Here is a 26,061-nt window from a genome sequence, read left to right on the forward strand (position 1 = left end):
CGCCTCGTCGCTGGCCGCATTCCGAGCGACGTCCGTGGGGACAGGTCGACGCAGGAAGGGGCACGCGTGAATCATAAAAGGACGCTTGTCGCAGCGGACAACAGAAGGAATCGGAAGAGGAGAAAAGGACGAAGAAGGATAAGCGCATCTGATGTGATTTATTTGTGGGGGCACGGGGATTCTCCTGCAAGTGCGCGTAGGAGGGGGGGCGTGCTGCGACATGTTTGTATCCCGAATAGGAACAACGCGATGGATTTTGTCGACGTTTCACTTCTTTTTTTAGGAGGACTGGACGCTTTGTGACATCTGCTTTGTTTTGTTTTTAAATAGGACGGTACACCATCCTAGCTCCATATTCGTAAATATTGGAATTTGTTGCTCGAGTGGGTCCCGGCATCCCCGAGAGTGTTTGCGGTGTATAAGAAGCCCCCTCAACCCCCCATCCTCAAACTACCTCTGAACCTCTTACGTAAATGTTTGCGTGCAGTTAGTTGCCCGGTTGTCGGTTGAACCCCCCCCCCCCAACAGACACACCACCCTCCGCTTCTTTACCCGCTCCCGCAGAATAACCCCCCCCCCCCGCCCCCCAGACACAATTCGTGTGCACACGTAGACTCACCTAAGCATACAAACCATGTCTACATAATAGCACAGACAGAGACCCCTCCTCCCCCCTCCACCAGCAGCCGATGAGTCCGTGTTATATCGGTGGACGTGGCACGCACCCGGCTCTCGCATCCCTCTCATCTTCCTCCTCACCACCAGAGCGGCCGCCGTCTTCAACGTTCACGTTCCCGCCACCATGTCCTCGTCGTCGCGCAAAATCTCATCAGAATCTTTCAGCAGCTCGGTAGGCTCCGATTGTGGACTAGAAAGCCCCGGGGGAGATGGAGGGGACGGCGGGCTCGAGGCCACCGAGGAGCTCCGAGGGTGTCCCTTCTCCTCCTTCCACAAACCGCTCATCTGGAACGGCCGCAGCCCCGCCGAAAGACAAGTGTGCCCGGCGGGTGGAGAGCAACCTGGAGTCGGGGTGCCACACAAGAGGGTGACCAGGAGGAGAAGAGTCAACCTGGATTCGCTTGGCGAAAGCTTGAGACGGCTGACATCACCCACAGTAAGGCCTTGATTACACTTCACAAAGAATTTAACCACTCGATATTTTTACAAGTCATATGCCTTTGGCATATTAACATTCGGTATTAATATGATGAAGTTTTATTTACTTTCTAAGTTTGAGACGACACTTGTATACATGAATTGTATCACACTGGAGGAATCCTTAATTGTGATAGATCACTTTTTCACAAATGCAATGCCTTTGTAATCGTCAGTATTTGCGATTCCCACTACATATTTTGATTAGATTAGATTGGATTGGATTAGCCTTTATTAGTCTCACAGGGGATAAATATACATTTCACAGCAGCAAAGTTATGAAAGATGAACTTAATGTAATTTAAAATGTAATTCAATTGTCATTCAAGAGAATTTTTTAAAATGAAAGAAAATGTTTTTTTTTTTTTAATAACATCTTTGTGGTCAAAACTATAAATTTCCCTTGGGCTTGCAAGCTCTTGGTAACCTGCAAGGGCCACATGAGTAGACTAAAAAAGTTTAAAACTTGCCTACCAATTATGGGACAAGGCGAATTCTGAGGAATGGTGTAGAAGTGATCATTTGAAGTATATATAGAAATAAAAGTATTGCATTGAGTAACAAATAAACCACAAAATGAACCACAAAATACTTGTTCATTATTGTCTGTAAATACAGGGTAATAATAAAATCCAATCATGGCGCATGCTATATATAATAGTAATACTATATTTTATTTGAACGTGCTTTTCATCACACTCAAAGACACTTTACATGAGCTTAAAATGCAAAATAAAATGTACACAAAGAAATCAAAACGGAAGCTGTTGACACTTTGTAACAATGTGTAACATGGCACATCCACTATGTGCGCAAAGATCAACAAAATGAAAAACCTTTCATCGTTTGAATCAACGTTAGTTATATTTTAAAGGCAAATTTAGCCACCTGATATTGACTTGATCAGACTTGGTTCCTTGACAAATACAAAAAAACAACTAAAACAACAACAAAACTATGTTCATAAACCATGGAGGTTCACACTGAGGTCACCTTAGAAAAGATTGTGGGAGATTTCAAAACGCATTAGGTGGTTTCGATCAGGCAAGAGAATTCTGACTTCAGAGTAATTTCCTCCCCAAAAATTACTTGAGGAAGATTAAGTACTGGAAAAAAAAAACTAGGTACTCGGGCACTGACTAACAAGTGAATACTTAGGATATCTATATTTTTTAATTGAATTGAAAATGAATGTCAAATTACGAATCGACAATAGCATGAAAGTAATTTCAGGAACCCCCCCCAAATATAACTCGCTCAAGTACACTGTAAAAAAACACAACTTGCAAAACAGTAGTTGAACAATTCCAAAATATAAAAGATGTTAGTTAACACAACAAAATAAACACATTGCTTTCTCCAAAACATTTTGCTGAGTTGGTTTACTAACATTATATCTTTAAGCTGTGGGCAGTTTTGGGAACAATTAGCTCTACAATTGTATTTCTTTTCTGTGAAATGGCGGAAAGCTAATTTCCTCATACGTCCAATTCCTTGTTCTATACACTAAATATAGATTTTTACCTTGTTCCTGATAAATGAATGACTTTTAAAACTTTGCTTTGACGTTATGCTCTTTGTGGTCACGTGATTGCCTACCTCTGTTTGATTGGATTGGAGTCAAATGTCTCTCATGCTTATGTTGCATTAAGTCAAACACTCAATCAAAATAGATTGTACAAGCAATTCTAAATACCCGTAAATGAAAATTCTAGTTGAGAGCGGAATATCACTGTCTGTAAGACAGAAGTAATGTTTCTTCCAATCAGCATTATTGTAACGATGTTAAACGTGTGCACTCCGGGGCAGGCTTCTCAGCACTCTACAGAACTAATTAGCCATGTGCAAATTCATAAACTGCATTCTCGAGACCCTTTCACTGTCTGGGTTCTTCGAAAGCTCCTAATGGAACCTCCGAGGACCATTGCAAATTTGGACAGGCCTCGCATAGACGAAGAAGGGAGCAATATAAGTTAGGAAAATGTGCTTCAAAATTCTCTTCACTCACTACCCATCTCCATGGAAACGAAGGCCAGATTTGGAGGCTGGATTTGAACGCCGCAGGAATTTAGACACCGAGGTATAGTCGAGGAACACCGGAAGTTATGTTATTGGGCCAATGAATTGACCCCGTGGCGGTTGCATCTTAGAATTTTGACACAGCCACTGTTGCTCTTTAAATGCTTTGTTGTAGTGTGGCTGTGATGTCTTTAAAGATCACAGCAGGAACATTTAAGATGAAAGAGGAAGTGTGATGCAAGAGGGCCTTGTTGGGAATAGGAAATTGACAGTGGTTGTTGCGTGCTAAAATAGTTGACTGGGGTGTTGGTGCTGGGGGTAAGGGGTCTGTGATTTTGTCATTTGCTGCAATGTTGTTGTAGACATTTCCTTCCACACTCCCAAAACATGCATGGCAGGCTGTTTGAAAACTTTAAATTGTCTATCGATGTGTGTGAGCGTGCATGGTTGTTTGTCTCTGTGTACCCTGTGATTGGCTGGCAACCAGTTCAGGGTGTCCCCCGCCTACTGCCCAAAGATATGCTCCAGTGACCACCTTTGCAAGGATAAAGTGAATTGGAATGTTGGATTGGATTGGATTTGCCTTTATTAGTCTCGCAGTGGAGAAATTTACATAGATAATATGAAATAATGTCGGGCAGTTATACCAAATCTGAAAGGTCCTTGTTAGATTACACTGACATGGCAGCATATTGAGGCTGAAAAATATGCTTTGCTCCCCCAAAAAATTAATAAATAAAATTCAAATATCCACATCCACCACTGGCATAGGACAGGATTAAATGGGGTTTTCTTCTCCCCAGCAAAACCTTACCCGAGGTAGCCGGAATCATCTGGCAGATTATAGAATGTACGCTCAGATACAAGCAGCACAACGCATGATTATTTTCTGTTGTACTGTCAAAGGGATCTATTTTTGTCCTACGATGTACTGTACGGCCTAAACGACTGTGTCGCCATGAATATCGTACTTTGATGTACCTTTTGTCAGATCAAAAGCTTACAAACAGGGAAAGCGCCGAGGGGTTCCACCGCAGCACATGCGGCGTGCGAGCGGATCAAATTTGGAACTTGGCTCATATCATCGTGGCTTTGTGTTGCTACAGCAACAGGGAACGATTCGTCTGGAATAGTTAATTAATACTTCTTACAAAAGATTTCCACACATCAGTAGAAATGTCATACAAATGAGGAGTTTGACATTCATCGTTTTATATTTTCAAGGACAGCGACACGCTGCTTATCTAGGAAGACTGCAGCTGAATGTTGAATATGTGTATCTTTTTTTGGGGGCAATTTACAGTTTATTATGGTTTCTCAGGTCCATACAGTCAATGAAAAGACCAAAGCATACAGCTCACTTCTACATCTGTTATGACGCTGGAATAGTTCCATTTTAAAATAACCAAAACTAGGCGAGTAATACAAAACATGCAAATGCATTAGATAATATCACGGTGTAACCATGTTTTTAATATTCTAATAAAATGAAAATAAAGAAGGAAAAGGAAAAAAAGGGGCTACATTTCTTTGATTTATAATCTTCTTCTTTTTCTTTTCCTTTCGGCTTGTCCCTTCAGGGGTCGCCACAGCGAATCAATGTCCTCCATCTATCCCGGTTTTGTGCATCCTCTTCTCTCACACCAGCTACCTTCATGTCCTCTCTGACCACATCCATAAACCTCCTCTTCAGTCTTCCTCTCGGTTTCCTGCCTGGCAGTTCAAGGCTCAGCATCTTTCTCCCGATATAGTCACTCTCTCTCCTCTGGACATGTCCAAACCATCTCAGTCTGGCCTCTCTGACTTTCTCTCCAAAGCCTCTAATATGAGTTGTCCCTCTAATGTACTCATTCCTGATCATATCCAACCTGGTCACTCCCAAAGAAAACCTCAACATCTTCAGCTCTGCTACCTCCACCTCTGCTTCCTGTCTTTTCTTCAGTGGCACTGTCTCCAGTCCAAACATCATGGCTGGTCTCACCACTGTTTTATACACTTTTCCTTTCATCCTAGCTGAAACCCTTCTATCACACATCATTTCTTTGATTCATAATGCTTTCTGTTATGGAATGGTCTAAATGCAGGCTCAAATAGAACAAAGTAAATAGAGTGGAGGGGTGGCACTGTGCTTGGCTTTAAACTAATAATAATAATACATGTAATTTCTAAGCGCGTTTCAAAACTCTAAAGGACACTTTACAGTCACGGGATAAGATTTTTTTTGCGCGGGTGAGCAGCGGAGTTTACTCTACCCGGGAAGTAACACAGCAGCAAAGTTATGAAAGGAAGAGGAAAGGAAAGAAAGAAGTCGAAAACCAAAATACAGGAGCTGCTGGAAAGGCAGTCACTCTCGCGGCACCATCATGAAGTAAAAACAAACAAAAAAACGTTTACACTTACCTCTACACCTACATGGCGTACCAATTGAACTAGCATGCGGCTTTTAGGATTGCGGGAACAAAGTGTAATGATGTTCATATTGGTGTGATATACTTCATCCATCTTTTCAAAAACGTTTCTTGTTGCGATCTCAAAGCATATAGAATCCTCTCCATTTTATACATATCAGAGATTGTGTCGAACCATTTTCCGATGGTAGGTGTTTCAAGTTTTAACCACCTTCTTGTAATAGCTTTTCTGCTAGCCGCACTTAAAATCTGAAATCAATATTTACTATGATTAGAAACATTTTCTGATGTAATTGCACCAAGGTATAAGGACTCAAATTTAAAAAAATTGAAAAACGTGATGTAAAATGTTATGTATTTTCCACCAAAATGGATGTACAGTCCCAAAATATCTGAAACTGGTTTGCTTCAAGTCAACCCGTTGCCGTCAGCATGCTTTGTGTCATGTTTCTTTTGGGTTGGGGTGACAAAAAATCTTATGCGTGTTTTCAAACAAAACAATAATAATAATCATTATTACAAATAATTATAATTGTGTTGTAACTTCCAGTTGATTAGGAAAACTTTCCATTTTATTTATTCTTTTAAACTGTTCAGAGGCAACCATGGCATATTATTTTTCCCAAATTGTTCTGAACAAATAAAAAGCCAGCTTTTTCTTCTCATTTCCTTATGTTGTCATTTTTGTAGAAAAATTTAGTAAATGTGCATGGTTGAAAATGGCCCATGCTTTTTCGGAGTGTATCGCACACCTGTGCGTTTCTTACCTTCGTTTTCTCACACACCGTTGCTGCTTGCATACTCAGTCACTGCGCGCAGCAGCAGTGACTGTTGTTGACTGCAATGGACCGTGACGGAGAGAACAGAGCATGCTCTCTCTGGCTGTCTTCACTCCCTGACCACGCTGACCCAGAAGCAATGACACACATGCACGCACACAGAAACACTTATATCTGAGCAAACATTCATTTTCTCTGTCTCCTTTCTTCTTTTCATCAACTTAGTGATCCATGACACTGATCAAGGCTTCAACACATTGCACACAAATGCAGAACAGTGTGAAACCAATGTGTGAGTGTGTCGGTTGATGCATTCTGTCCGATGCATACAGTAACACGTGTGTCTGCATCATTCGAAATAGGACATATTGTAAAAAGTGCTAGCTTTATTTCTGTCTCAGTTTTGAGAATCAGTCTACGGGCATCGGTTTGATAACACCCATTTAGCGACTTTTAAAAATGGAGACAAGCTGTTGATCTATATGGCATTAATCACACAAATACTCTGAACAGATATTTTTCTCCGGTCCAATATCAGAGCTGTCACCTCAAAGTGATCAAGGTAGAAAGTGCATGTTTGGATATTCCAGATGTTAGATGTTGTTTTGCACTGCTACATTTCCAGTTTGATGGTCTTGATCAGTCGTCCCCAACCTTTTTTTGCGCCACGGACCGGTTTAATGTCAGACAATATTTTCACGGACCGGTGGATAAATACTACAAAATAAAATGATACGACAGGCATGGAAACTGTTTTTTTCTTTCTTTTAAATATAATAATAAATGAATACATTGTGTATTTTTATACAACTTTATTAGCAGAGTCCTGGTAACATCGCGCCAACAACAACATACATATGTAACATCGTTTCTGCCACTTAACACTCTATGGTCACCATGGTAATGTTTAAACGTGCCTTCAAAATAAGATACACCACAAAAACAAGTACAGTGAGACCTCAACTTACGAACTTAATTGGTTCCCAGACATAGTGTGTAAGGTGAAAAGTGTGTATCTCAAAAAAAAAATCCCATAGGAAACCATTAAAATGGGAATAATCCGTTCCCGGGTTTCCATAAAATATTCTCTTCAACTAAATAAGCCTTAAAGCTACACACAACATACCTTATTCTATGTATAATAAATGTGCTATTGTATTGTAATGAAAGAAATACACTGCATTGTATCATAAAGTCACTTTATTTACATTTGTGATGGTCATTGATGGCTTGATGGAATGGCGTTGGAGGTCCGAGGTCAAAGGGAATTGCTGTTTGGAAAGAGTCACATTCCATAAGGACTATAATTAAAGAAATAAACTGTGCTATAAAATAAAATCGTTTTATTTACCTTTATGCTGGTGATTGATGGCTTGATGGAATGGTGTTGGAAGTCGAAGGTCAAAGGGAATTGCTGTTTGGAAAGAGATGCACATTACATGAGGACTGCAATTAAAGAAATAAACTGTGCTGTAAAATAAAGTTTTATTTACCTTTTTGATGGTCGTTGATGGCTTGTGGAAGGAGAGTCACCTTGCATAAGGACATTTTGTAACTTAACCTCTGGTGTGGCTTCTCTTCTTCTTTCTTAGGAGACTCTCCTCATTATTTTTGCTGATTAAAAACCTCTTAATTGACACCTGTTGCTTTCTGACTTGTAAGGTCTTACGAAGCTGAGGCATCACATTATTGTTCATCAAGTTGATGATTGTCATTTCTTGTCTTTTCTGAATGGAACTGTTCGGTAAAAGCCTGCACATCATTCCACTTTGCCAACATTGCCTTTATGAGCTCACTTGATGCTGCAGCCATCTCCTCCTCAGATGTTCTGTTACTGGCTTTATCCTCAATAAGCGCCGAACTTCCAGGTTGGCGCATGGCAATATTGTCGTGAATTAGCCATGCTTTCTCGCATAAAATAGCTTTACTCACACTGTTGCCGGATAGCTGCTTTTCATTAATCCAAATTAACAGAAGTTTTTCAACTTCTTCGATTGCCCGAGACCGTCGCTTTAAGAGAACGGAAACACCTTTTGCAACAGACGCATCTTTGATGGCTTTTCTGTTCCGGAGAATGGTAGCAATGGTTGACTTAGCATAGCCATGCTTGGACCCTAAATCACACAAACGCACACCTCGTTCGTGTTTTTCAATTATCCCCTTCTTCTCAGCGACTTTGTGTCTTCTTGGGCTGAACACGAGCCTGTGGTGTTTTTTTTCGGTCACATCATAGTAAAATTATCAGCAAAAAGCTCCAAGTAAGCGATCGACGTGTGCATTCAATGGGAGGGGGTGTGGAAACTAGCGCCGGCTGGAGCCGAAGATCACTCCGCCAGATCCGAAGGTCGTGTGCTTGATGGACCAGCCGTGGTGGGTTTGTATTATGAAAATAGTGCTTATTATAAGTTTTAATTTTCATAAATTTGACGTTTGTAAGATGAAAAGTTCATAATATAAGGTGTTCGTATGTTGAGGTCTCACTGTACAAAGCGCATGAAAATATTGAACTCACTACAACTGAATCAGTGGCTCCCCTGAGCTTGTTTCTCTGCAACGAGACAGTCCCATCTAGGGTTAATGGGAGACAATGACACCCGAAGTGTCTGGCTTATGTCCAGTCTACTCCGTAGTTTTGTTTTGGTTGCCGTCACTGCAGAAAACCCCGCTTCACACAAATTAGATGTCGGAAACTGCAACAGGGTTTTCAGTGCTGTTGTGGCTATCTCGGGGTATTCTTCCATCACTTTAATCCAAAACACCGGCAGAGTTGTCGTCTCAAACATACTTTTAAGTCCGCCATCATTTGCTAACTCCAGCAGTTGTTCAAATGGGTTGCGGATCCATTCTTTGGCAGTTCGCGGGTCTTTTGTGACTGGGAAGTAGCGCTCGAACTCTTTTAAAAGCAAAGACAGGTGCTCGTGCATCAGCTGGGGGAATGAAAGCTCGGGCTCAGTCTTTTCCAAAAACCCAGCCAATGTTTGATACATGTCAAATACACTGCTATTCACACGCCGTCCCCACAAATCCAGTTTGGCTTTAAATGCAGCTACTTTATCAGCCAACTTGAAGACAGTTGTCATTTTCGCACAAGTAAGCGAGCTTTGCGACCCATACCTCGTCAAGGAAATGCGCTACAAGCGGTGACTTTTCATTTTTCAAAATAAAACCTAGTTCAGACTCAAATAATAAAAAAATGGAAATTATATAAATTATTTATCCTTTCTGCGCAGCCCGATACCAAATGACCCACGGACCGGTACCGGTCCGCGGCCCGGGGGTTGGGGACCCCTGGTCTTGATGACTATTTCCCTCCCTGCCATCACTCGGCAGCCACAAAAATTCCAACAGATAATGTAGTAAAACGAAATCTTTTGAGGTGTATTCCCACCCATTCCAAATTATTTTTAGTTGCTTTCCAAGTTGTACACTCAATTTCGAGGTTGCATCCTGTGCGGGTAAGAGCAACTCAATGTACAGCGTTGACTGCAGGAGTGAAAGACTAATGGTGGGATTTTACCTGCCCCCAATGTAAAGAGACAGAGCAAACGTAGCCAGACAAAGAATGTGGGAACTATACATTTGTTAATCTGATTTTAAGGAAAGCTCATTTCCCTGTCAAATGTATTTATGATATGCACACGTATCATATTTCATCTGTTTCTATATATGTGTGCATATTCTAAAATTGACTCAGTTGGGACCCTTAATCTACTTCTTCTTTTCCTTTCGGCTTTTCCCCTCATGACTTTAATTTATTTTTTCCTTTGATATTTCCATATATATATATATATATATGCTCACTTGTCCCTTTCTGACTTTGCTTCATCTGTTTCAATTCCCACACATGCGCAGCCATACGAGCACGCGCAGCTGAAATCACTCCTGTAAATGTCCATGGTGGGCGGAGGCCTCTGAATGACCTCTCCAGCTGGCACACTGTGTTCTAGTATTGTCACTATAACCTTGCATTTCAGCAGCATCACACAGGATCACATTGGATCGGTCTTCTCAAATCTATTCTGTCAAAGATGTGCAAAATACACACCAGCTGTGCTGATGCACACAAACACATACATACACACACACACACACACACACACACACACACACACACACACACACACACACACACACACACACACACACACACACACACACACTAGTTCGAAGTGATTCGCAGTTAGTCAGGAGTATTGCACCACAATGAATGAGATTGCAGAAAAGAATGTTCATTACAAATCAACATGTTTTTTCTTTGTCTTTTTTATGTGCTTGTTGATTTTAAAATATGGGTTTTGGAGTGCAGCGAAGCAAGACAGTGATGTGTGAGGAATTTCTAACGAGCTCCTAATGAAATGTTCTAACTTCTTTCAGACACAGACTGTTCAAGAGGCTCTGCAGAGGACGCTGACGTTTTACAGGCAACAAGAAATCAGGTAAATTGTTGGTGGTTGTCTTGTCTATGGCATCTGCCGCTATCTATGCTCCACTGCTTTTCTGTGGCGCGTGTATTCTACTGCCTGCTCGATTTAATTACCTTGTCACACAAAGACAGATCACAGTAGTCATCCTCATTGGTCTTTGTGTTACTCACAGGTGTCAAGATTCGAGTCAGGAGGACCAGCGAAGAGACAGCACTGATGAGAAGTGTCCATTTCTAGAAAATTCTGGTTCCGAAGAGGCTGTCCTTCAAATCCTACAATACATGGTCACCTTACTGGGTAAGACAGAGGGAAATCTTTGCATGTTGGCAAAAACGATAATGGTCTTCAGTGACCTCTGATGTCACAAATGTTGTTCTAGACAAGTGGACAAAAAGAATCCACACCCCATTTTTTTCCTACAATTTTAGTTCCTGTGAAATGATTGAGCTAAAAACTCATTTTCAGGCAGTTAACTGTTTCTAATATCAGACCCTGGCTGACTGTTGTCTCTCTCTCTCTCAGGAGTCCCATTCTTGGAGCTGCGTCAGCATTTTGGCGAGGAGTTCTTTGGCCTTTGCTTTGAAGAAAACGAACGTGTGCTCAGGGCAGTTGGTGGCAACCTCCAGGACTTTTTTAATGGCTTTGATGCCATTTTGGAACATATTCGCACCTCCACGGGTCGCCGCGCTTCATCGGAAAGCCCTTCCTTTCAGTGCAAGGATCCTGGTGAGGGCGAGAAGGGTCGAAGCAAATTGGATAAAAAGCTAAGATCTCAAGCTGAAGGGAAGTTGTTGCTCCTACATTGTTTTAACCCGGCCCCTGTAGTGGGATTGATAATGCCTGGCCTTATCACAGCCGTTTCCAGACGCATCTTTCATTCTGAAGTGGAAGTGGAAGAAGTTTCCCCGTTGACTCCTTTACTGCCCAAACAAGATGCAGATCACAGCTATGCGGATTCCGCCAGACCAACTCCAACCGGATCCCCATCTGGCTCCCCTCCCTCCCCTCCCTCCTCCCCTTCAACTTTCCCAACCACCGTTCCGACTGTTTGTGTGTCCTTCCAAATTCAAGAGACATATTCTTCCTATTCCCTGCTAAATGCCGTTCCCGTATGTCCGAAAAAAGCTCCCTCTTCACTTTCAACCAACCCCAGTGATCTACGCATCGGCCTGGCCACATTTTGCCGTGCCTTTCCATTTCACCTCGTTCTCGGTCCTCGGATGGAATTTTTGCAGCTTGGCGAGGGATTAAGAAGGCAGGCTCGCATCGAGCCTCACCGTAGTCTTTCGTTCAGGGACTGTTTTGAGATCATCTCTCCCAAGATAGAGCCTTCATTCCAGGGGATCCTATTGAGGCTTGCATCCCCTTTTACTATCCGTACTAGACCAGACGCTACGCAAACGGGGACCAAAGAAAAGGTAAGATACACAACTTCACACACTTTTTGAGCATGTTGAATGACAAGGTGGAAAATGGGTCTCATCTTTAGGTCAAGGAAGGCTTGGTGAAATAATTTCTTGTAGAATTAATTCCATCACATTTCTACTATCGGCTGTAAAATGAGAGACAGTGGCGTTTACATAGCTCTCATCAAATGTCTGGATGACCAAACACTACCGTAGTTGTCGTTCCGTTCTTCCGCATACACCATAAAGCATCTTGATCAGGGTTAAAACTTAATCTGTCAACTATCAGCAGCTGTTTTGCAATGTACATTGGTACTCATTTGCCTTGCTAAAAGCGTTTCGTATGACCAAGGCAAGAAACCAGAAAACGGGGAGAAAGAGAGGGATGTGTTGACATTTTCATGAGAGGGCAACAAGAGAAGGCGACAGGCCAAGGTAAAGAATCCAACAACCCCCACCGCTGCACTTCTTTTCTTTTGTCACCCAGGGACATTGGCTGGGTAAGAGACATCCAAAGCCCTACGGTAAAGGTTAAATCCCACCTCGCTCTGTTCCTACTTGATGTGTACCAGTAAACGCTAGGTGGGCTGCGTTGGCGGACGACACAGAGGTCAATTACATGCCACAGCGCTGCAAAGGGTAGAACAGAATGGCACACATTTGTATTGTATACGTTTGTAGGATTTGACCCGAGATTCCTTGCAGATTGATTCAAGTATAATATTTTGATGTAAGGTCAAATTACCTCCACAATAGAAAGAAATGTGCACTGAGTGTGGGGATCTGTCTTCAGTTTTAGAACCTTTAGAAGTATAATGTACAAAAACAGATCCTGATCAGTTTTCAAATTCATTTTAGGGCCCGACATGATATACACATCATTCGATGTCCTCGAATTGATTAGCGCAGGGGTGTCAAACATTTTTTTTTGCTGCGGGGTACATTGTACTTACGCTTTGCTCTCGAGGACAATTATAAATTTAGGAAAACCATTACAATGTTTTATTTCCTCCACATATTACATACAGAACGCACAGTTAATTAATGAATAACTAGTTTTCAAATCTGAAGTCAAGAATAATGACTGTTATTGTTTTGTATTTGTATTGTATTATTCACAGCAGAAAAATGATGACAGTAAGAGGAAATGATAGGAAAAGAAGAAGTAGAAAAACAAAATATAGGACCTGCTGCAAGGCAGCCACTCTGGCGGCGCCAACTTGAAGTCACAACAACAAAAAGACAAATTAATGTGACAACATAAATACAGTCATTCAATCTTGCACTTTCTGCACCCTTTTTGTTATATGAAGCAGTTCTAGATGAAAGAGGCGAGGATCAAAGTATCATTTTCACCAGTGGATCAGGGACATCATGGTGAAATGTGCACGTTTGCTACAAGCTAAATGTTGAAAGCAAACACAAGGCTGTTGCAGCCATTGACGAAAATAGATTATCTCACATCTCCAGTCCCACGTAAATTCGCTTCAAATCCAAGCCGCGACAGTTCCACGTATGCCCTCCACGACCATTTGCCACATTGTGCCAATTTACTTCATATTTTTTATTTATATTCAGACACCCCTGATCTCCCTGCTTGTATATTATACCCCCTAACCTCCACACCCGCCTACCCCTTGCTTCCATCTTCTAATCTTCTCTGTGTGTGATGTAAACACGTACAGAACAGACTGCTGAGTTAAACAGATGCTCATGCAGACCAGGGATGTGTGCAGATGAGTGTGTCACTATGTCCATGACATGTGTATGTGACAGAGAAACAAAATTAGGTCACTGAGTGAAATATACAAAGACATACAGTAATATATCCAGCATGCTCAGACATTTAAACACACCTTTAAAATTGGTTGACTGGATATTACGTGTGTGTTGGATTGTTTTTGACTTTGTAGTATGCTTCTTGTTGTTTATGTTGCCAGAGATAACAGCACAAGTGTGATTGTCGAAGCTTTTCAGGTAGGGGTACCTAATTAGAATATTCCTGTTTAAATGTACTGTATACACATCAGATTTTAGCCTCTAATTGGGTCATTGAACCAATGAAAAGATCAAGTGAATGATCCACAAGCATTGTTTTGATGGGAATATAAGTACATGTCTGCTATCCAAAACAAATCACAAGCCTTTTCCGTCATCATAAGGTGTAGATAAATATCCATGTACTGTACAAATAGAATTAATGTATCATTTTACAAGGTGTGAAAAAAAAGCTTCACTTTTTCAAAACAGCTCTCTTAGATAACCTCTTGGAGCTTTTGAAAGATGGGGGAAAAATGTGCTGAGTAGAGACTTTGCTCCATCACGGCGTTGTTACTAGCAACTAGAAACTGTCGGATTCCCAGAGCTTTGTGAACAGGTGTGTTGTCACGATGAAGCAATCCCGTGTTATCCTGCCACAATGCTCGCTTCTTCTCGTGCACTAAGCAAAGCCAAAGGCTGCAAGAAGTCCAAGATGGTGCCCGAGTAGGCAGCCATTAGCAAGTGATCTCACGAGCCTTGCTTTTTTTTGTTAGTTTTGTGTTTTATTTTATCACTTTGAGTTGTTGTGCATCATGTGGAGTGGATATCGATTGTTTTTCAGCATTTTTGTCCATGATATTCATCAAGGAGGAGACTGCTGATTGGTTGCATCTTTTCGGCAGCACGAATATTCCAGCACAGTTTTGTATTTGGGAGGAATGTCAGTGCCATTTGACTGTCATCGCTGGACAGTTCTGGGGTGATTGCGCTTTTTTGAGCCTGTAATGCAGCATATTCACAGCCCCGCTTTGTTCAGCGGAAAGGTCAGTGCTGTTGGACAGTCTGCGACTGGATGGGTGCATGCATGGCTTGAGGAGCATGCGAAGAAAGGAGCGCTCGTGCGTATGTGGGATTGTCTCATCTTGGAATTGAAGCGGATTTACGTGGTACAGGAGATGTGCGACCATCTCTTTTCATCAATGGATGCTACAGCTTCATGTTTGCTTTCAACATTTAGCTTGTATCAGACATGCACATTCCCCCATGATGCCCTTGATGCACTGGTGAAAAGGATGGTTTGATCATCTCCTCCTTCATCTAGGACTGCTTCATGCAACAAAGAGGGTGCAGAAAGTGCTTAAGATTGAATGACTGTGTCTTTTGTGTTGTGTCACATCATTTGTTATTTAGTTGTTTTTGTTTTACTTCAAGATGGTGCCGCGAGAGTGGCTTCCTTTACAGCAGCGCTTGTTTTTTTTTTTTTCTACTTCTTCCTTTCCTTTCCTTTCCTTTCCTCTTACTTTCATCACATCAGAACACATCACATCATGTCAGAATCAGAATAAAGGTATTCTGATTCTGATTCTGACATTGCTGCTGTGAAATTTAAATTTATCCACTGCAAGATTAATAAAGGCTAATCCATTCCAATCTAATCGACTGGATGACTTTGTAGTTTAAAAAATAGACATTGCACAACAATATTTCAGATCCCCCCCCCCCCCCCATGACTCACCTTGTATGGTACTCTTTTTTTTACATTTTGCCAGCATGGTTGATGTGTTTGACCCTCCCATTTTACATGATTATTTTATTTTGTTAGTGCAATTTGAATTGGTTAAAAACCATGATGCCTGCTTAAATCTTATGGCAGCCTTTGTTGCTGTCAGCAAATGATGCGTTCACTGTCGATAAACCAACATGGCAACACGTATGCATTAAAAATCCCTTCACCTGTACAGTATAGATATGTGAATATGCATCTCTCATCAACAGTCGTTCAAACGATCGGTCCACTCCGCTTCAGAGGGCGAGCACTTGGAACTTGAACCATGTGCGGTTGACGCGCCATGCGACCACATGGATTGCGTATGTTTTTGTCTGTTGGCTTTTCTTGGAAAAAAGATGTCTCCACTGCGATTGTGTGTTTGTGTGCAACCAAAATATGGTGTGGTGTGTTTAATGCAGTCCCAATGTATTATGCAGACAAAGGAGAGCCTGGCGCTATAAATAAAACAGGGCTGCAGTGTGCTCACCGGCGGAATAATCTATTTGACACTATGGAGGGAGGATGGACGCTTTAGGAAGGAGTGTGGATGTGTACGTGTGTGTGTGTGTGTGTGTGTGTGTGTGTAAGGAGCAGGTGAAGAAGGGAAGAGTAAACAGAAGTAACCAATTGGGGTCAAGACTGGTAAAAAGAAACCATGTGGAGGGAGATTCTGCGTGTCAGAGTACCATACTGTGTATTCATATTCAAAAGAAGCGCAATGTCGGTCATCATCCCATGTGACGATTTGCCATGATGCCCATTTTAGTGTCTTCTTTATAATATAATGATCAGGTCATGGAGTTGAAGGGTCAGATGATCCACGTGCCAGAGTCCTGCTCATTGATGTTTCTGGGCTCGCCGCGTGTTGATAAATTGGAGGAGCTCATGGGCCGAGGTCTCTACCTATCGGACATCCCCATGCACGATGCCACACGGGACGTCATCTTGGTGGGGGAACAGGCCAAAGCTCAGGATGGACTCAAAAAAAGGATGGACAAACTCAAGGTAAGATAATGTCTCGTCATAGTAATAGCGTATTTTCCAGTTCATAACGCACCCCCCCAATGAATGGTGTATTTTCAAACTTTTTCCATATATAAGGCACAACGGATTATCAGAATCAAAAATCTTAAATAGTCCTATAGTGAGCAATCTACAGCAAAATTGAAAGGGGTGGGGTGTAAAGGAAGTGGGGGGGGGGGAAAGAAAAAACAAAGTATTGCATCGATGAAAAGGTTTCTTCAGCCGTCATCTGTACTTCTTTGAAGGTGTTGGACGTTTCGCTTCTTATCCAAGATGCTTCTGCAGGGAACTAAAGTCTGTGTAAGCTCTCAGTCGTACAAGAGTGGTCCATCGATGAAAAGGTTTCGCTTCGAAGCCAAACGTCCGACACCTTCGATGGACCACTCCTGTACAACTGAGAGCTTACACAGACGCAAAGTATTGCATGTACAAAAAAAATGACAGAAGACTGAACTGTACAATTGCACAAAAATGTCCCATAAAAAGAATTGTACACCATGCAAAGTATAAAAATACAGTATCATATACTGTATGATACACAGTATGTAACTGTATTTACTCTACATAAGGTGGCTGTGCTATTTACAATGTATGAGCACAAGTTTTTTTTCACCTGTGTTTATTAGGAAGACTTATAAGGCGCATCTACAATGAATTATGTTTTTAAACGTTGTCCATATATAAAATGCACCAGATTATGAGGCGCTCCAGTCGAGGCTGGGGTTACCGTATGTATCATTTCGGCCATTGCTGTGATAAAGGGAATCTCAACAAAGCAGTCATATAGTCAGTGGTTGAATAGTCCAGGGTTTTATCAGAATTTATCACAATACAAAAATAAAAATAATTTTCAGATTCCTCCTTTAAAAAATCCTTAGAGGTTTTCATGGAATATTTTGGTTTTAAAATCTACAGAAATAAACAAATGTTTTTCTTTCATGTGACATTAAAGACAAAAAATTAAATACAAAAACAAGCAGGAAAAAAGCCACATTTTCCATTTCTAATCTTTGTACCAAAAATGCTAAATTAAGAAAAAATCAATCAAGAGAAAAAAAACCACCTTGCAAAGAAATTTTAAGAGATTGAAAATGCCGTTTTATATATATCCCAGCATGAACTGCGCACTACTTCTTCTACTGAGGTAAATTAAGTCATGGCTGCTGACAGTCGTTGTGAAATCTTTTGTGCCTCAATATTACTTCACATATAAGGCGTATAAGGCACAGGGTCATCTTTGGACGAAAATCAAGGTTTTTTGGTGCGCCTAATACACCGGAAAATCCGGTAATTCTAATCTCCTGAAGGCAAATTGCAGTCTGCAGGTATGTTACAGAATGTCTTTCGATCCTCCGAATCAGTATTGAATCCAGTCATGCACCTCTACCTTGAACAAAGATCTTAAAATCGGCTGTAGCGATGAGTCAAATCTCTTTCCCTTTTGGGACTTGCTCTTATAATTTGCTTTCAAAGCAACCGTTACGAGCAAGTCACTGGTTCCGACCCGATCCCCGTATCTGCTCTGTGCATCATCTGCTCGCTGCTCGTACTCCCCCGTGCCGCTTTCATAAATAAGTCCATTTCACTCAAGTTTCCCAGATGAACTGTGCTAGTGCACTCCATCAGACGGACTCTGAGAAGACCACCCACAGACACAAATAATCGCATGAAAAAACAAATTAACAGGCAGATAGATTGTATTGTTTTTCTTGTAATCTGGTGCACTCCTCCCACATTCCAGCATCACTTCATCGGAGCGCAACATTTCACATCAAACCTCATAATCTCTCTCTTCCTCATTCTCATCCTCCTCTTTTAGGCCACATTGGAGCGTACTCACCAGGCGTTGGAGGAGGAAAAGAGAAGAACCGTTGACCTCCTCTATTCCATATTTCCGGGCGATGTGGCGCAAAAACTGTGGCAAGGTCAACCGGTGCCCGCTCGCAAATTTGATGACGTCACCATGCTATTCTCCGACATCGTGGGCTTCACAGCCGTGTGCGCGCAGTGCACGCCGATGCAGGTCATCTCCATGCTGAACGAGTTGTACACTCGCTTTGACTACCAGTGTGGGATTTTGGATGTCTACAAGGTTAGTAAACAAAACAAAAGGATATCCGCATATCAGGTGCATCGTGTTTGTTTGCGGAAAAAAAACGGCTTCTTTATCACGGACATCACACAGAATGACTGCCTCATAGACACATACCTGATTATGTCATTGTCGTGCCAACCTACAATCAGATAATTATGCGCAAGAGCAACAACTCTGGTGTCTAGTGCTTATGATTGCTTCTCACACAACCGCACAAAAGAATCGACCGTCAGAGTTCAACTTCAAACTATGCTCCTGGCACTATGGCATTTCCCACTGGCTGGAAAAAGGAATTCCCACAACCTGCACTCTGTGTTCAGGTTGTTTATACAAAACAGTGACACACATACACACGCAATTCAACCCTTGAAATGATTTGAGTGTTGTTTTCACGCAATTCAACCCGTGAAACGATTTGAGTGTTGTTTTCCTATATGTCCTTATTTTTCATTGTTGCGATGTTATTTATTTATAGATGTATTGGTTTACGGGTTCCTGTTTTCAAAGCAGGTTTAATTGCAGTGAGTAATTGAATGCATGTGTGCATGGAAGTGAAATATGTGTGGAAAAACCAAAATAGAACGCAGGTGGACGCAATGAGGAAAGTGAGGCAGGCGTATCGTGACATTGTCATGGTGACTGTCCAAACGACTTACCCGCTGGAATGCTTAAAGCTGTTTGTCTTTCTCTTTTCCCCCTCCATTTTTCTTTCCCCTCGTCTTTCTCTCCTGGTCTTCTCCATCCTATTTGTTCAAAGAACAGATGTATGACTCAAAGAAATGGGTTCAAAAATGGGGCCTCACTTATAGTTGAGTCCATACTTAGAAAAAAAGATTACTTTTTAGAAAATACAGTATTTTCCAGTGTATAAGGCACACCGGAGTATAATTGCACACCCCAGTGTATTTTAAAACTTTTTCCATATGTAAGGCGCACTGGATTACAAGGCGCATCTTCATTGAATGCATTTTTTTCCCAAATATTGGATTGGATTGGATATGCCTTTATTAGTCTCACAGTGGAGAAATTTACATTTCACAGCAGCAAAGTGATATAATATAATAATAATAATATAATTATAATAAGGCGCAGCTTCATTGAATGCATTTTTCCCAAATATAATATATAAATATATCAACGTTTTCCAAATATAAGGCACACCACATTCTAAGGCGCTACAGTCCAACATGGGTTTATGCATTACTTCTTCTACAGAGGGAAATGGAGTCTGGGGCTGCTGACAGTAGTTGTGAGACCTGTTATGGCTCAATATTACTTCAAATATAAGGTGAATCTGCATATAAGGCTCAGGTTTATCTTTTGAAGAAAATTAAGGCTTTTTCGTGCGCCTTATGTACCGGAAAATATGGTACATTTCAGTTGCTGTCTTTCAACCAACATCTGTTATAACGACCAGTCACGTGGTGGGAATCCTCGGTAGTGTTGTGATAAGATAAATCCAAAAGCCAATTTTTGGCCTCTGCTTGCAAATATTTGTTGAAATTTACAGTGAGTTCAATTTTCCTGCAGATAGAGACCATAGGTGACGCCTACTGCGTGGCGGGAGGTCTTCAGAAGAAGGTCGACAGTCACGCAAAGCCCATCGCGCACATGGCTCTGAAGATGATGGAACTTTCTGAAGAAGTGCTCACACCTGATGGCAAGCCGATTAAGGTGAGTTTGATTACCGTGAGGACAAGCCCGCTGAAAACTCAACACTGAAACGAGCACAATTTTCCAGATGTTACCCATGAACGTTTCAAAATATGTGTTTTGTTCATGATATTGTTCCTTTTTTATGCATACTGTAACTGAGCCATTTCTTAAAAGAACCTTCCTTGATTCTTTTGATTTCTGGCTAATTATCACTTTTCCGTTTTGGGGCAAAATTACCAGTGCATTCATGGTCAAAAACAGCTCTTTCTTGATTCGTATTATATTTCTGAGTTGATTCAGTCTGGTTCCAAAGCCTTGTATTAGCACAGGGTCTGCACTTTTAATGGTATTTCATGACCTGATTTTAAACAATGATTTAGTTGTAGTTAGTCTAGAAATCTGTTGAACAACATTTTATTTTATTTTATTTTATTATGTATGCATGTATGTATTTATTTATTTATTTATTTATTTATTTATTTTGGATAAGCATTTGAAATCATGACAAGCATTTTGAATCATCACAGAGCCGGATTTTAACTGCTAATTAGACAATGTTTAATATAAAGCAGAGAAGCCCGACTGTACTTTAATTTATTTTTGGATTGGATTTGCCTTTGTTAGTCTCGCAGTGGAGAAATTTACATTTCAGCAGAAGAGGAAAGGAAAGTAAGACGTAGAAAAACATAATACAAGAGCGGCTGTAAAGGCAGGCACTCTCGCGGCGCCAAACCAAATAACAACAAACAAAATAACAAATAATGTGACAAAAGACACAGACACTCATTCAATTTTAAGCAACAAGTATGAAGCAATTCTAGACGAAAGAGAAGAGGATACAAGTGTCCTTTTCACCAGGATTTATGGATGGATTGGATTGGATTTATCTAATGATTCAGCACGAAACCAGAATTTGAAAGTTGAAAGACGATGAAAACAATGACGCCCTACCAGTGTGTGCAAAAGAAACAGCAACATAATTGCTGATTAACAGACTGCACAGAGGTTCTCTGTGCTTTCCATTTGTCTCAAAATAGAAAGACCTTGCCAAGCGTTTTTTTGGTCTGCATGCTCGCTCTTCCACCCCCCCACATCCACCCTCCTGTCATGGCCGTCTCCCTGCCTTGTTCAATTCGAAACAAACTAAGCAACTCCCGCCTCAGTCGTGTCTTCCTTTTTTGTTATAAAGGTTATTTTGTGCCCGCTTTCCTGTACCCCCCCCCCCCCCCCCCCCCCCCGCCCGCACCCTCTCTCGTGCTTGCCATTGGACAATTCTCGTCCTATTGGTCCAAACGGAGTGTTAAGTCCATAACCACTTGATAAATGCTATTCGGTGAGAGCACTCAACTTCAGCCAACGTCATGCTGTTATGCAAACTAGCATGAGAGCTTACAGTGAAGAAAAAAAAAAATAACCAAAGCTCGACTGACACAGCGATAGAGAGAGTGTGATATGAGAATTGGAAAGAATTGTTTCTACGGGGAGCGACACACAGAGGCCCGGCCGGATTTGTAATTCGAGTGTATGAATAGCTGTGTAACTGTCAATCAAAAAATTTTTTTTTGGTTTCAACCCAGTCATGGTTTTTCCTCCCAACAATGTCCACACCGTATGATTTAAGAGTAAACTTGTCACCCTCCAATCTGAAAATGACCGACAATTGCCCTTTCCTCAACCATCCGATTGCATTCTTTTTAATGTTTTGCCATCAAATGACCTGATGAGGTTGACGTTCCCCTCAAGCTCCGAATATATTGTCTCCAGACCTTTCTATCGCTCTCCTTTCTGTCTCACTATTCCCTTCTCCCCCCACCCCATCCCCTGCTGTTGCCATGGCTACATCACACTCTGCTGGCATGCAGAGAGTAGCCTGGGTTTCCACGGTGATGAGATGCTCCAGTAGATCAGTGGGAATCTACTGGGTTCCGATGCCTATCTTGTCTGTTCGCCATATGTGAGTTACTCCTCAAGAAGATGCCGATTAGTTTTTTACAGAATGAAATGCTGCGGAAATTGATTCAATATAGTCAATATTTTATGACTTTATTGTGCATTTAAAAATGGCTCAGTATCACTCCTTACACATTCAAAAATATCAGAATCAGAATCAGATCTGATTCTGATTCATTTTTAAATGCACAATAAAGTCATAAAATATTGACTATACAACTGCAGGACAAACACGAGGAACAGGAATTGCAACAAAATGGCTACTTGCCGCTTATCCCAGCCGTCTTCGGGCTGTAGGTGACCCTGAACTGCTTGCCAGCCAACTGCCGTCACTCTGGTCAAGTCAACTGAAACACAATCAAACCGCTCGCTGTCTTTCTTGTTGTCTCCCTAGTTGAGAATCGGCATCCACACAGGCTCCGTCCTGGCTGGTGTGGTTGGAGTTAAAATGCCACGGTACTGCCTTTTTGGGAACAACGTGACTCTGGCTAGCAAGTTTGAATCAGGGAGTCACCCGAGGTGCATCAATGTCAGCCCGACAACCTACCAGTAAGTGGCATGTGCATACTTGTCCGTGTCTGTGTGTGTGTTTGTGTGTGTGTAGTGGACGTGAGGATTTGGTGTTCTGCAAAATCACGATTACCGTATTTTCCGGTGTATCAGGCGCACCCAAAAGCCTTCATTTTCTTCAAAAGATGACGCTGTGCCTTATATGCAGGTGCACCTTATACAGTATGTGAAGTAATATTGAGCCACAACAGGTCTCGCAACTACTGTCAGCAGCCACCGACTCCATTTGCCCCTGTAGAAGAAAGAGTGCGTAACCCCAGCCTCCGCTGTGGCGTCTTATTATGTGGTTCGTCTTATATTAGGAAAACATTTATATATATTTATATAATATATTTGGAAAACTGTTTTCATTCATTGAAAGTGCGCCTTTTAGTCCGGTGCGGCTTATAGTTGGAAAAAATTTGAAAATGCACCATTGATTGGGGGTGTGCCTTATACTGCGGTGCGCCTTATACACTGGAAAATATGGTACATGGCAACACATAGACACTGAATTCTTGTTGGATCAAAAAAGAAATAAAATACACATCAAATTACAGGTGCAACCCAGTCCCATGCTATGAAATGAAAGATTAAATACTGTGTAAAGTGAGTGTTTTAGCAAATCACCGTTTTCCCACCAAAACTTTAATTCTATTTCTTCCTTAGGCTGCTAAAAGATGATCAATCATTTTCCTTTGTCCCTCGTTCGCAACTGGAGCTGCCTGAAAATTTTCCTCAGGAGATTGCAGGAACCTGTTATTTCCTGGAGGCCGGAACGTCTCACAGCCATGCATCACTGACCAGCTCTCGCTCCGCCCCCCCGGCCTCTATGAGGAAAGTGTCCTACAGCATTGGGACCATGTTTCTCAGAGAAACAAGTTTGTAGGGGTCACAATGGGCAGACCAGAATCGAACACGTGGAGCCGGAAGGACCCCCAATGGCGCACATTGCGGATATGCAAATGAGAACCTGGACTCATTGCTCTGGGACGGAAGAACATACAAGGAATTTTCATCCCAGATGATTCCTACTGAGCCCCGTCGATTAATCAAGCTCTCTTCTGCTGTCTTGATTTTCACATGAAAGTTTTAAGATCTTGAAGTCCTGATGCTTGGAGAATCTGGGTGCGTCATTTGAATCACAATGAGGATTTTCACAATTTAACAAGAGGAAAGAGGCGCTTTGAACGACCGTCAGGACAGTCTGTGGACGACTCGGAGGACCACGAGGGAAGAGCAACTCACACCTGCAACCATCCCTTCCAACTGACCAAATTCATCAATGTGCATTGCACTCCCCAGGGGAAAGGTTATATGGGATGGGGGTATAGGGGCAGCTGAGAAGAACAATGAGGGGATAGTTGTAAAACGAGAAAAAAAAAGCTTGATAATAGAAAATAATAATGCCAAAAAATACTAGAACGAGAGCCTTTGTTTTTGCTTTTAATTAACAGTGAACTGCAGTTGACAACAATCCAGCCATTTCATTGCAGCGAATATCTCCAAAAGTATCCGATAGTGATTCTCAGCTCAGTGCCTTTTCTGCTCAAAATCAGGAGAAAATAAAAAGAAAGAAAAATAAAAACCCGCAGGATGGATTAATTTCAGATATCTAAGGGGGGAAAGCGCCACACATATACAGTCCATACTCATCAACGATGATCGCGCCCATGGGCCAGCCACATAAATATTGAACATCACCACCATAGGTACCAGCAAGTGGCGGAAATTCATTTGATTTGTCAGAAAAGAAAAAAAAACATAAAACATCATAAAGTGCACTTCATATGTTCCAAATATTTCAGATTGCAGTTATACATGACATCAAGTTTGATCATTAATATACACGATGCCGTTGGGATTCTATGGTCACAGCGTATGCAAAGCGTCACATTTGCAGATTTCATTTTTCTTTCAACTTTATTAGGATTCTGTTCTTCTCTGATTCATTTTCCTGCAACTTACTTGAAATCACAGGCCTTCCAAATGTGTCAGTGTAGCTCACTAACAGATACTTTAATGAAATAAAATGAGATGGTCATCCTTTTTGCTTTTTAAGGCCATTGTTATAGGTTGTTTAACATTCATATGTAACATTGGTGAACTCACGATACATATTTGGCATCCCGGACCCCTCCCCCCCAAAAATGCAGATCTTTCACATATATAGGGATGCTCCAAAATCAAATTGATCACTGGGAATTGTTCACAAATGATTCATCCTCTCTAAATGTGTCAACTATCTTCTTGAATCTACACACCTGCTGAAGGATCCTGCTCCGCTTCTTTTTTTCTTACACATCTTGGGCTGTTGTGGCACAGATACACACACTTAATAAACCTTATTTTGACTGTCGGAGTTGGATCAAGTTAAGAATCTACACTAGCCATTGATAATGGAAATAATTTTTTATGTCAAATAAAAAAATCATATTTGAATTGGTCACAAAATATACAGTGAAGAGGAGTGTCTTGAATCGTAAAATAACATACAAGAATTCTACAATTTGATGACATTGATTTATAAGAGTTCAGCGTATCATTTGGTGATATAAATGTCAACAAGCTACTGAAAAAAAAACACAATAATGAATTGAACACTATTTCATAGATTTAAACTAAAAACGCATCGAATCACCCCTCTGTTATGATGTACATGGATTTTTGTGTGTGTATGTGGTTAATTATCCTTTTTTTAATTTTAGAAAATGAGGTTTTTGATTCCACAGTGTTGACTGTAGTAATGGGGGGTTGGGCACATGATTGCATTTACCCAGATTTTAAAAGTTTGCTTTACGCTGTTTTCTATGGGCCCCAATGTATCCAGCGAAACATCTCAGTTTGGTTGATTAATCTCTGGATGCATTATTATTATTATTATTATTATTATTATTGTTTTTTATGAAGGCTGACCATAAAAACCACTCGTGTTCAAAGCTGGTATGTACCAGAAAATGGTTCGAAGAAAGCTGAATGATTGACATTAAGGGCACATTTTCTTGTCTTAACATGTGTAAATAAAACACCAAGTGTGTTTAACAAGGAGCATCAAGATTATTGTTATT

The 26,061-nt window shown here is 41.2% G+C and overlaps 1 protein-coding gene across 1 annotated transcript; it reads left to right on the plus strand.

The window, feature by feature from the left end:
- gucy1a2 (guanylate cyclase 1, soluble, alpha 2) lies at positions 1-26,061 on the plus strand. The gene is made up of 9 exons (XM_089014230.1): positions 1-1,114; positions 10,736-10,797; positions 10,958-11,082; positions 11,308-12,203; positions 16,513-16,725; positions 18,563-18,835; positions 20,369-20,512; positions 22,839-22,993; positions 23,663-26,061. Exons 1-9 carry the CDS (start codon positions 803-805, stop codon positions 23,880-23,882), a joined length of 2,400 nt encoding a protein of 799 aa, XP_088870356.1. The 5' UTR covers positions 1-802; the 3' UTR covers positions 23,883-26,061.

This window comes from Hippocampus bargibanti, linkage group LG14 (genome assembly GCF_051943395.1).
Source record: "Hippocampus bargibanti isolate YZ-2025 linkage group LG14, ASM5194339v1, whole genome shotgun sequence".
In the NCBI taxonomy this organism is placed as follows: domain Eukaryota; kingdom Metazoa; phylum Chordata; class Actinopteri; order Syngnathiformes; family Syngnathidae; genus Hippocampus; species Hippocampus bargibanti.